The following is a 13,037-nucleotide window of genomic DNA, read 5'->3' as shown; positions in this document are numbered from 1 at the left end:
CACCAAACATATCTATTTTAGTTAGGTTAAATCTTACAATGCACGTAGGTAACATCTATCTCGTAAATGTTTAAAGATTTAACTTAAGTGGCAAGTGCTTTAAAAAAGATTATGCATATGACAGTTAATGGACAGCCTTTGCTGTTGCTGTTGCTGATACATGTGCAGGATTGCTTCTAATCCCTCCAATGAAAGGATGTAGACAATTAAATGATAGAAGCTATCGCCCAAAAGAAATAGATATTAAACACATCTTATTAGTTATTTCTCCAGCATCGCCCCTTAAATCTTGGACGAGATACACTAATATAAGTATAATAGATTATTATACATTGCAGGATGTGGCAATAAATCATCACATGTGCAATTTCCATAGTTAGTGACGATTATTACGCAGCAAAAATGAAAATGATAATAATAAAAAGTCCTTCATAGAAGTGAGTGAATTGATATTTGAAGAGGCTATTGCTGGTTTAGGTGGAAGGTCCGTTTAGGTTTGTGATTTTAAAATGTGTAATTTGAAAAAGTTGATTTTAAAAATGCAGTTAAGTGTTTGGTAAAATTGCAGTTTAGTCTTTAGAATCGTAAATTAACCTTTAAAATTCTGCATTTTTAAAAATACACAATTTTACTTGCGATTTGAAAAAACAGATTTTCTACATTTTCAAATCGCAATTTTTAAAAATACAGTTCCCAAACGATTTATGTTCTGCAATTCAGTTTAAAATCACACTTATACTCTGTTTGTTTCAACGTAAAATGGTTTCCACCGTAAAATATTTTCGACGAAATCATTTTCAAGAAAAAAAAAAAATGATTTTCTCGAAAATATTTTTCAGCATTTGGCTCGCATGAAAAAATTACGAAAAACAAAAATGCAACTGTCGCCGAAATCCGGCAAGTCCGATCATCGTTGCCGGATTCCGGCAAGCATGTTTGGCCGGACTCCTCGGGATCTGGTCGGATTCCAGCACCGGCAATATTCCGGTGGCCGAATGTTGCCCGATTCCGGGCCCGCCTGGATTCTGAAGACTGACCATTGTCGGATTCCAACAATCAAATATCAAGCATGCGTGTAAAGACGAAGAATTTAATTTCGGAAAATGATTTACAATTTTTATAACTGTAAATCGTTTTTCAAAAATTAAATAAACTTTTACGGTCAAACCTAAAATGATTTTCGTTGACCATTATTTTCGCCCTTACCAAACACCGTAAAATGACTAAATCATTTTCTAGAAATTATCTTATGCTGAAACAAACGGAGTATTATTGTCTACGAAATTGCAATCACAAACGCACTCTAAAGCAATAACAAAAAGGGGTAGAAATAGGGTAATTGGTTAAGCCCATAACTGCGATTTTTTTTTTTTAATTAATTCTTAGTTTAGGGGACAAATGTGTTCCTAGTGCAAAGTTCTAACCTTCTCCAAGTTGTGCTAGGTAAATTGTTTTGACATCAATCCACGTCTACCCTTTGGGACAGTCTAATCCTTTCCAATTCCATTAAAGTTAATTAACCTATTAATTTTCTTACCTTTGTAGACACGATAGGGTACAGAAATGTTTCATAATATGTGCATGGAACATTTTTGTGTTCCAATCCTTAATGGCTACAGGTGTTGAACATAAATATGAATGAATTAAAAGAGATACGTGGGGGTCTATCAAAAATCCAATCCTCTTTCCACCATCACCACTCTCACTCTTTCCACATCCGCCAATCTACCCGCATTGCGATAAATGTTCATCAAAAGCTCATAATTATGTTCATTATCCGGCTCCAACTCAAAAAGTTTTTCAGCCGCAATTTCTCCAATATCTACATTTCCATGAAGAAAGCAAGCATACAGCAATGCCCCCCACACGGTTGGACCAGCCTCAAATTCCATTGTCTCCACTATGATGGCATAAGCCTCTTTGATCAGTCCTGCCCTCCCATAAAGATTAACCATACAAGCATAGTGTTCCATGATTGGGCTTATTCCATATTTTCCCCTCATCACAGAATACATTCTCTCCCCATCCTTCACCATGCCCAAATGGGCGCAAGCTGATAGGATGGACACAAATGATATACTATCTGGCACAGTGCCAGCATTCTCCATCTGCTCAAAGTACGTTAGAACTTGCAGGTCTCTAGAGTGAGCAGAAATTATAGAGTTCCATGACACAACATCCCTCTCGGGCATTTGGCTAAACAACCAGCGTGCTTGATCCAACTTTCCGTGATTGGAGTACACAACAATCAATGAATTAGCTATGGACAAATTCCACTCGAATCCTCGACGAAGAACCCAGCCATGTATGTGGAGTGCAAGCTTTAATGATGACAAACTGGTAAGAATCGTGGATATAGCAACCGAGTCTGGCTCATAGTCCTGTTGAAGCATTTGGCCAAAGATGTCCAATGCCTCCACCAAAAGCCCGTGACGAATATAACCTGTGAGCATAGCATTCCACGAGATCAAGTCCCGGAAAGCAATCTTGTCAAATACCTTCCGAGCCTTTACAATGTCACCACACTTAGCATACATGTCAACAAGAGCATTGAGCACAAACCCATCACTTGCAAAGCCCGAACGAACTACATGCCGATGCACCTCCTCCCCAATGCGAATCGAGCCAATTCCCCCACAAGCTTTCAACACGCGAGGGAACGTGAACGAGTCCGGCTCAACACCATCCTCCTCCATTTGAAAGTAAAGCGCCATGGCATCTTCATATAGACCCAATTCAGCATACCCCGAGATAAGAGAATTCCAGGGAAAAGCCGATGCATCTCGGTTAGCCATTTGATCAAACACCTGGTGAGCTTCGTCAACATGCCCACATGACGCATAAAGACGAAGCAGCTTCGACGATAGGCCAACATTTCTACGTAAAAGGTTTGCTGGAATAAGGCAGTGAATTCGGATACCATGGTCAATGGCTTGCAAATGGAAGCATGTCTCTAAGAGAGAAGAAAATATTTCCGTGTCAATTTTTATACCTTTCTCCACAGAGGCTTCTAGGTCATCAACGACAGCGTCAAGGGCCTGGGTTTTTGTTTGGGTGTAGGGTTTTTGGTTGATTAAGAGTGGGGTTGGGGTTGGTTTTGGAAAGGAGAGGCTGTTCCCTTTGTTCTGGTGGATTTGTTTCTGCTTCTTGATTTTCTTGCTCTTGGAAGAGCAGTAGAGGATCAAAGAAGTTGTGTGGAAAGCTGGTGGTTGTAGAGTGGTTACCATTTTGGGAAAAGGGATTGAGGAAGAATGGCAAATTGGAGGGAGTTGCTTTGTATTCATTTGCGCGGGGCTTCATATGGGGGAATACCTTTTCAGTGTAATGTAACATTCAGCGCCATTGCACAAAGAGTAATAATGTTTCTTGAACAAATCATGATGTCAAATTCACAAATTATGTGTATAGAATCTTATTCTTCGTTTGTTTCAACGTAAAATGGTTTCTGTCGTAAAATAATTTTAGGAAAGTCATTTTTCTAGAAAATATTTTTGGCTCAAAGCATTTTTCGGTGTTTGGCGCGTACAGAAAATCACAATTTTTTTTTATTGTTTTCATTTAATCATATTAACCTATAAAAATTATTTTTTATTCCAAACATATAAATATTAATGTAAAATAATATAAAAATTACCGAAGACGAGATTCTGTCACTGACCGACAGATTCCGGCCCCTTTTACCGGATTCCGCCATTCCTGCTATTATAGCTGGAATCCAAGATAAAGGCCAGAATCCGAACAGTTTCGTCGAAATCTGAGTTGGCCGGATTCCGGCATAGAACGGCCGGACTCCAGCATACTGGCTAGAATTTGCCAGAACCGCCGGAATCCGACCAATAGGCTGAATCCAGCCTTTCTGGCCTGATCCGGCCATCTCCACTGGAATCCGGCCGTTCTTGCCAGATTCCGGACTGACCGGATTCCGGCGACATAGATCGGGTGCTGTCGGATTTCGGTACCGGCAAGATTTCGGTGATGGTCGACTGCTTGAAGTGAAAGTCGACTGTGTCGTTTAATAGGAGTCGAATGCGTCTAGCGTCTTCGAAAAATGATTTACGCTTTTAAAAAGCGTAAATCATTTTCCGAAATTTACTAAGGGTTTTCGGTCAAACAGAAATCATTTTCCGGTTGACTATTATTTTCGCCCCTACCAAACACCGAAAAATGTCGAAATCATTTTACGCCGAAACAAACGGAGTATTAAAGGCCGAAATATCTGTCCACATTAGCTATTTATAACTATCTGCGCACATGTGTATATAATATTCACATCCACGTACCTTTTATATATAATATATATTTTATATTTAATAAATTTATATAAACGACGTTGTTTTGAATTAGGTAGAGGTTATGTTTACATTGGTTTAGTTGGTTGTATTGATTTCTCGTGTAATACACGGATAAAAAAAAATTAAAAAAAAATAATATGAAATCAATATATTTTCAAAAAATTAGGGCTTAAAAAATTAAAACAATAAAAAAAAAAAACACTAAAAACCGGTATAAATTATTTCAAAATCGTTTAAAATAGGCTCTAATATAGACTCAAATAAGGCCCAAAAGATTGAAATAAGCCCAAAAGGCCCATTACATAATATGCGGATAGCAGATAATAACCACGATAACCGCGGACGCAATTAGTAAAAACATGATGTAGATGCGAATATCTAAAAGTGATATCCGCATTTTGTAGATGCATCTGTAAATATTACAAATACCCGCATCCGCATGTAAACCCCAGCTAATATCTATTTTGCTTAAAAACTGTTGAAAAAAGAAAATGTTTCCAAGAATTTAAATCCACCACATCCACTTGACAAAACCACAATCATTTTAAATTTTAGGGTTAAATACATTTTTTGTACATGTGGTTTAAAGTCTTTATTTTTTGCCCTGTGTGCTTCAATTCGTATCACAAATAGTATCTGGGTTTGGGAAAAAGATCGAATTGGTACATCTGTTAATTTTTCCGACAAAAAACTAACGGTTGTCTACATGTCAAGTGCTGAGAGTAGACAAGTATCATAATGTAAAAAAATTAAAAAAACAGAAAATAAAAAGCTTTAAAAATTAATAAAAAAATTGAAAATAAAAAAACTTAAAAATAAAAAATAAAAAATTGAAACTTAAAAGAAAAAATTGAAAAAGGCTCATGAGGTGGTTCCGCCGCCTCCAGACCGGCTAATGAGTCTAGCGTGACTCATCGGTTGTTTTCCATTCACAAAACAAGATAAATTCAAATTCAAACATGATCTTTAAACTTCGTTTTGTAATTTAAAGCCTTTGAACATGGCAGTTTCCATAGACGATGCAGTCAAGACTTTGGATCCTTAATCATTTACCATTTCCATTCATTGATGAAAATCCTTACACGGTTTTGAAACCCCGTTTGACAATGAAAAACAATATTGATTTTTTTCTACTTTTTTCAAAAACAAATCATTTTATTTAATTTTTTTAAAATTTTATCTCATAAAGTCAAACATCGAAATTTACGTAGTAAATTAGAATTGAATTCTGATTTCAAAAAATCAAACACCCAAACGAATTATTATTTTCAAATCGTTGGATGTAATTAATTTTGTTCCGTCAAACATGGAAGGCATTGGTCCTGTTTCCTCATATATTGTAATCATTAAATAAATCTGTAAGCCAAAGAGTACCTTTTTCATAATATAGAACAATATTTGAGCTTTTTATTGGGGGTGGGGGGGTCAACACTGCACATTTCTATTGCAGCATAAACAGTGTACATCAAAATAATAACAGTTAAAGAACATTTACCCTCTAAGCTCATTTGTTTTTGCCTCTACTGAATTCCCAGACAAACTAAGCTGAGAATTCCCATTACTTGAAAGGGCCAACTAACCTGTGGCCATCTCAGCCAAGATAGGCAGAACTCCCAAAAAAAACCCGGATCTGCCGTGCTTGTACTTTGGTTGACACACACAATTTAACTTTCACTTAATCACCTGCTGCAGAGTAAAATTCGAGTCATTGTCGTTCAACGAATGGCAGGGTCTATGAATTAATCTGGTGTAAACATTATTTTCCGAATGAGTATAGGTAAAGGACATGGTGAGTGTCATACAGTACTTATTTTACCGCTCATGACAAAGAAAGTAGCTAAATGATGAGGGCCAAATTCTTGATGAGTGATACAATAAGCACTTAAAAGGGAAATACCGATAATAAAACATACCTCAAATGCAGCAAAAGCTGGGCGAACTTGTTCAAATATTTCATCTTCTGTTCCTAATGCACTGATCTGCACATATTGGCTTCTGTTATGACATCATGTACTTTATAATTAATCCCGAAAAAGGAAATGGAATGCTATAAACTCATCAAAAGATGGGAAAGAACATAACACAGATGCATGGGAAAAGCCGAACAAAAAGGCAAGCCGATTAGATCCTGTATGCATATACATGAGAAGGCTGAGGCTCGAACACCACCAAATAAAAAGATCTAAAATAATCCCAAAATACATTATTTACTTATTAAATTACCTTATAAAGTTTTCCTTTCTCCGCATAGTAATTGATTACAGGAAGATTCAGTGCTTCAAACACTTTAAGACGTTTCTTGATTGTGTCTAGATTATCATCAACTCGGCCCTACAACAAAAGACATCATAACCTTGAATAATGGTTTCTACCTAATCTGACTATATGAAGAAATAGAATGCATAAGAACCTGATTACGGCTTAGCACTCGCTTCACCATCTCTTCTTCAGGGCAATCAAAGAAAAGAACGATATTTGGTTCTGCTCCCATCTGCATTTGGAACAATATGGGTTATGTTTCATACAGGTTGTGTCATGACAAATCATTTGCTTTGAAATGGAATTATTACTGCTCCTTACACCCTTATTAGAGTTTTCATTCCTGATCTCTTTCATTTCCTGTTTTATCCATCTACAAAAATCCTGACTTTGCTACTCTTCCTTGTTGGTGTAAAAAAATTTCTATCGATCAAAAGTATATATTGGAAGGCAAAGTGCATGGACCAAGCTGAGTTCACCTGATTATTATGATGAATGGATAAAAATTATATTTTTTTCCTGTTTTAATGGGACAAATATTTGAGAGAGAGACTCACGATTCGTTCAAATGCTATGCGGTTTTCCTCGCTTCGTGGGAAGCCGTCAATAAGAAATTTGTGATTGTCACTTGATTCCATCTCCCTTTGTATCAGTTTGACTGTCACTGCAGAAGGAACAATTCGTCCTTCTTTAATTGTATTAAGAATCGTGGAGCTGAAATTTAATTCAATCATCAAAAAACTTAATAAATTTAACAATGTGCTAAAAGAATATTCTGAACAATGAAGATCAGGCATCATTACCCATATTCACTATTAGAAGCTATTTCCCTCCTTAACAGATCTCCTGCACTAAGATGTTTAAATCCAAAAGTATCAACAATCTTTGCACATTGTGTACCTTTCCCACTACCAGGGCCACCTGAGAGAACATGAAAAAAAAAAATTATCATATAAAAGCATTAAAAATCTCATCATTTCAACAATTTTGCAAGACTTCTTCGTTTTTTTTTTTTTTTTTTTAAAAAAAAAAAAAAAAAAAAAAAGCGCAAAAGGAGCAACACATACATAGGAAGTATAAAGGAGAAACGACAAGGCAAATTAAGATCTAAAAAACAGTTGTCAAGTGGTAAAAAAGAAAGACTTAAGTTCCGCCACCATCCTCTCACGGTCTTCAAAACTTCCATCATTTCTCCCTCCAAAGACACTACAAAAGGCAGGACAGAACCATCTTCCTCATTACTATCCTTTGAGGATTGCCTCCCAGACCACTCTAACAAGCAAAAAGGTCTACTTCTCTTTTAGGCATGACCCAAGCTAACCCAACATAGCTGAAAATAGCACTCCATAAGGCATTGGCAATCTCACAATGGAGAAGAAGATGATCCACAGACTCCCCACTCCTCTTCCACATATAGCACTAGTCAACCCATAATAACATTTTGTTTCCTTACGTTACCAATGGTGAGGATCTTCCCTAGAGTGACTGTCCAAGCAAAAAACACAACTCTCAAGGGGGCCCTATTCCGCCAAATACTCTTCCAAGGGAAGGGGGTGCTATCATGAAAAACAAGGATGTTATAGAAAGATCTAAAGTCAAACATCCCTCTTTCTCTTGGAAGGGTCCCAATGAAGCTTGTATTCACATTCCTACCTCAGTTTAAATGAATACAAGTAGTTAAAAAACGAAGCAAAGACATCCACCTCCCAATGATGAGCATCTCTGATAAAGCTTACATTCCACTAATGAGGATCACTGGCTGACTCCAAGCAATCTGCCACGGAAGCCTCCTTTACACAAGCAATACTATACAAATAGGAGAAAATATCCTGAAGGACCTAATTCCCACACCACTTGTCATGCTAGAATCTAATTTTAGAGCCATCTCTCACATCAAATCTGGTATAACTAAAAAACTCACCCCAACCCCTCCTGATGTTTTTTCACAAACCCACTTGATACGACTTGTGAACTTCATTAGAACACCACCTACCCCACGAACTGTCATATTTGGCATCCCCTCCCTCCCTCCCTCAGCAAGCGGAGAGCAAATCTTGGACCAATTTACCAGGTGAAATTTAAGCTCACCACCTAGCCAAAGAAGACACCGCACATCCCAGAATACTGGCTAGGCCATCATCCTAAGCTCTTTTATGTTTTTATTGATTTCTCAATTTGTTTTTTTGTTTGGGAGGGGGGGGGGGGGGGAGAGAGAGAGAGAATTTGCTTTACTACATGTTCAAAGCTCAGTTGTTCTATATGTCTGCTAAGTCTTCATATATCTAACATCGAGGATGCAAGAATTGATATCTTCACTACCATTCTAAGATGCTGGTCTGTCAACAAACAAATCAGCATAGCAATTGGTATACCATTGAATCCAAGATATTTTATTGACATATTGACTGCAATAATAGTATGTTCACCTTGCTAATTAAAATATCTTCCAAAGTTACCAGCAAAGCAAGCTTTTTGGTGTATGGTTTGCTATACAACACTTGATGTTTCACAGCATTCAATTAGCCCGAATGGCTCAAGCTACATCAATATAATACATGCCTTATACCTTTTGCTTAAGATGGAGATTCATCACATACAATTCTTATTAATAAATGCTTGTGACTATGATGGAGAATCTACCACTAGCATTTGTAGCCAAGTGGTAATTCTCCTCCTTTGGCGGGAGTTCAAGAATTCAGTTACACATTGGGGTTTGGAAGGTTAGGGAGTTCCTATCATATGACCAGAAGAAAATAAGTGATCATCTGATCTAGAAAAACAACAAAGACCTCTTAAGAACAATTTGGCAACAAGTTTTATTCTCAAGAATGTTTAAATACTGTAGCCAACTACATGGAGTGAATTCCTCTAGCAAGTTATGCTGAACTAATGTCATTTTGAGATTCTTAATGACTCAAATTCATAACAAATCATATAGTTTTAAAATACAAATATTATCTTAGCGAAAAACATTTTCTAGTTCCATATATCACTAGCATAATATTTCCTAACATGTTAAGGTGGAAGTACTAAATCTCTCTACAAGTGGTTAGTGCAAGATGCAAACATGCAGTGAGCCTCAAGAAGTGAGGCTCAAGGAATGAAATCAAGTTGAAACAAGTTCTGATATCTGTTTCTTCAGGCCAAGAATGATTTAAACCAAGGTACAATAAGAACAGAAGTTATTTGTTCCATAACAGTATATATACGAATATGGGGGATCCCATTACTTAACAAAAGGAAAAGGAAAAGAAAAAGAAAATAATATGGGATCCCATTATTCAGTCACACAATAATGCATAATTATTACCTAAGACAAAAGTTATGAATGGGGTGCAATCATGGGAGGAAATTCCATGTCTTGCCTGCATCAAAATAAGAAACAAACATGTAAGTGATTCCCTTGACAACAATGAAGCTCAATAACTGGAAACTTCAAACAGAAATTTCATATTCAAAAATATTAAAGCCCATCTAGCAGATATTTTATACCCAGAAAAATGAATATGGTTCGAACAGTATTTTCTGCGCAATACCTGCAATATCAAGGATCAGACCAGGTTTAACATGGGGAATAAGCTGTTGTTCTGTCACCATCTAACAAACACTTGACTTAAACCCCATTCTGCCAATCTAATAAAAAATATGCATCTCAACATCAGAAGGCAGGTCCCTATGGCCTATGATTTAACAATGAGAAAAATGGTGCCAAAGACTTCATTTAGCACCGGTCAAATAACTTAAACAAGGCTATGCCAAGGACGGAACAATTTTCTTTCAAAATGCAATCATGAACAAATGGCATTTATCATAGGCATTAAAAGAACGTCTCTTAAATGTAGTCAAAACTTTCAAAAGCTTCAGTGCTAAAATCTTATTTTTTGGTAAAATTCATTGATAGAAACTATAACTAGAAAGTAGTAAACGTACTTATCAAAAGAAAAACTAGAAAGTAGTAAATGCTAACAGTTCTTTGTGACATTAGCTGCACTGTAAAAAGAAATCCTTATCCTAAACAACAATACCATCTCTGTGGTAAATGATTTCCAAATCTTCGATGTAGATGCTGGCTGGAGTCAATAACAGAAAACAAAAAATCAAAAGCAGGCCTAAATTCGGGACGCAAAATCAAAAAGTTAAAAGGATGGAGAATTCACAGGGAGATCTTAGAAACTAATAAATTTCCCAGCTGATGGAAAATATCATGGCTATAAAACAATTACCTGAAAAATTAACCAACTAACAAGGATAACAGAACCAGCTTTTCAACCCTCATTATTGTCCGAAATTTTAATCTCTTCTTTTAACTAGCAGAAGATTTACAGAGTTTGGCAAGTATGCACTACCTTTACATTCATATACATACATACATATGTACATACATGACGAATGGATATATATAGGTATGTTTAAATGTATATGTAGGAGCATATATGTGCCTATACTATATATACATGTACATACACTGCATTTTAGCGAACTCATTTTCTTTTTTTATTTGGATGAATAAAGTCTTTTTATAACCAACACCAAAGTCAATTACAACACTCCAGAAACCTGGAACTCCAGGACATCAAAACAAGTCCTGACTCGCTGAAAACCAGCAACACAAGACAGTAAACAACCTGCCAAACAGCTAAACAAACTCAAGAATTACACAAGGGAGAACAAATTCCATTTAGCTACAAGAGCTAACTGTTTATCACTGCCCTTAAACTGCCCCTTGTTCATGATCCTAGCTCTGAACTCATTTTCACCATGCGACCATTACTCGGTCATCATCTTCTAATATGTCAAAGTGGAACCAAATGGAGCGCGTGTTCTAGCGTAACCAATTTCAAGTTGGTCTAACATCCCTGAATGAACATAGCCGTAAACCCATTTAAACTCACGAAACAAAGAAGACAACTAAACCGTCAAACTATCCTCAGCCCACCCAACTTTTGGTTTACTCCTTAATCCCAAATTTAAAAGCGGGATCCCATCCAATTGCTCAGCCTGATGATAAACTACACGAAGGAATATCAGGACGCTTCTGATATTCCTATTAAGCTTGACCTCGCATGATTTCAGGGGAAAAAAAAATCATAGTAATTCAACTACTTCGATCGACCAGAGTCGGCTCCATTCACAATGAAATCTACAGTCAAAATCGTTTTCTTTTTCTTCCTTTATATGTATTTTTCCACTGAAAGATGGTGAGTGAGGCTGTAGTTGTTTACCTGGTTGAGAGTTGATGATTTGCTGGTAGAAACCAATGCGGTAAGTGAAGTTACGAGCCTCCACATCTCCCCTGTCCTCTCTCTCTCTCTCTCCCCGGGGACGTCTTGATCTGAGTTCTTGGTTTTTCTTTTGCTTTTGTTTTTGGATTTCGTTAATTGACTGAGATATTACGTCGAACATGTAGCACGCAATACCTATTTTCCAGCTCCACGTACACCCAGGCACCGAGGCACGTTGGTTGCGCCAGAAGCCCAGAACCGTTGAGCTGCACGGTTTTTGCCCGCTATGGCCTATGAACATCAACGGGTGGATCCCACTAAACTACGCTCTTTTTATTTTTTTAAAATTAAGAAAAAGTTCACTATCCTTTACAAACTATTATTCAATTGAAAATGTCCATCAAACATTTAAGGGATAATTACACACTAATTTTTATGGTTTGCCTAAATTACAAATCACTCCATATAGTATCAACATGAATTCATAAATCTCTGTGGTTGACTTAATTTACAAATCAATCCCTGGAGTCAAATTCTGTTAAAAATTTTGACAGATTCTGTTAAACGCTATGTAAGCATCACGTCAACCAATAAGATGATGACACGTGTCCATTTTAATAAAAAAAAATATTAAATAAATAAAAAGAAGCAAAGGGGTGGCTGCCAAACGACAACCACCCCTTTGGTTTGCCGAGGGTGGCGTGCGGCCATCCCCAGTAGCTTGGGATGGCCCGAAGGCAACCCCCAAGGGGGTGTAGCCGCGCGGCCACCTTCTGTGATGGGGGGTGGCGCGCGACCACCCCTTTACTTTTTTTTTTAAATAAAAATAATAATAATTTTATTTATTTATTTATTTTTAAATATATTTATATATTTTTTTTATTAAGATGGACATGTGTCGTCATCTTATTGGCGCTGACGTGATGTTTAACAAAATCTGTCAAAATTTTAAACATAATTTGACTCCAATGATCGATTTGTAAATTAAGCCAACAACAAGAATCTCATAATTGATGTTGATATCATATGGAGTAATTTGTAATTTAGGCCAACTACAAGGACCAATGATACAATTATCCTAACCTTCAATTGGAACAATGTCCTTCAAACTATCAAAACATTGTTAATATCCTCCAAAAGTCAGGAAAAACACATAAATGGATTTACAATTTTTTCAATAAAACAAAAATACTCCTGTAAATTCAAAAAAAAAAGATTAAAAAAATAAAAATCCTTTTTTTTTAAAAAAAAATATTTATTTAAA

The 13,037-nt window shown here is 36.5% G+C and overlaps 2 protein-coding genes across 8 annotated transcripts; both read right to left on the bottom strand.

The window, feature by feature from the left end:
* Window positions 1-1,501: 1,501 nt before the first annotated feature.
* LOC133861189 (pentatricopeptide repeat-containing protein At4g25270, chloroplastic) lies at window positions 1,502-3,345 on the bottom strand. Its single transcript, XM_062296912.1, has one exon. The coding sequence runs from the start codon at window positions 3,282-3,284 to the stop codon at window positions 1,668-1,670; it is 1,617 nt and encodes a 538-aa protein (XP_062152896.1). The 5' UTR covers window positions 3,285-3,345; the 3' UTR covers window positions 1,502-1,667.
* A 2,298-nt stretch (window positions 3,346-5,643) lies between these two features.
* On the bottom strand, window positions 5,644-12,040 carry LOC133860887 (UMP-CMP kinase). Of its 7 annotated transcripts, none has more exons than XM_062296535.1 (9): window positions 11,774-12,040; window positions 10,577-10,621; window positions 9,862-9,916; window positions 7,355-7,472; window positions 7,109-7,265; window positions 6,703-6,783; window positions 6,516-6,623; window positions 6,206-6,287; window positions 5,644-6,036 (listed from the first exon to the last, which is right to left on the bottom strand). In XM_062296535.1, the coding sequence occupies exons 1-8, from the start codon at window positions 11,837-11,839 to the stop codon at window positions 6,246-6,248; spliced, it is 672 nt and encodes a 223-aa protein (XP_062152519.1). In that variant the 5' UTR covers window positions 11,840-12,040; the 3' UTR covers window positions 5,644-6,036; window positions 6,206-6,245. The 7 variants fall into 7 exon arrangements, with proteins under 7 accessions (XP_062152519.1, XP_062152518.1, XP_062152517.1 ...); XM_062296534.1 differs by having other exon boundaries at window positions 5,644-5,978; XM_062296533.1 differs by having other exon boundaries at window positions 5,644-5,975.
* Between the last annotated feature and the right edge of the window lie 997 nt (window positions 12,041-13,037).

Source organism: Alnus glutinosa, chromosome 2 (genome assembly GCF_958979055.1).
Source record: "Alnus glutinosa chromosome 2, dhAlnGlut1.1, whole genome shotgun sequence".
Classification (NCBI taxonomy): Eukaryota; Viridiplantae; Streptophyta; class Magnoliopsida; order Fagales; family Betulaceae; genus Alnus; species Alnus glutinosa.
Note: the sequence above shows the minus strand (reverse complement) of the source record. Positions and strands in the feature narration are given on the sequence as shown.

Bases quoted from the DNA above. Each gene is read 5' to 3' on its own strand.
- LOC133861189 (XM_062296912.1), bottom strand. From the start codon at position 3,284: ATGAATACAAAGCAACTCCCTCCAATTTGCCATTCTTCCTCAATCCCT.
- LOC133860887 (XM_062296529.1), bottom strand. From the start codon at position 11,839: ATGTGGAGGCTCGTAACTTCACTTACCGCATTGGTTTCTACCAGCAAA. The intron at 7,266-7,354 runs GTAATGATGCCT...ATTAAATTTCAG, and splicing joins GCTTCTAATAGTGAATATGG to CTCCACGATTCTTAATACAA. The intron at 6,784-7,108 runs GTGAGTCTCTCT...TTCCAAATGCAG, and splicing joins GCATAGCATTTGAACGAATC to ATGGGAGCAGAACCAAATAT.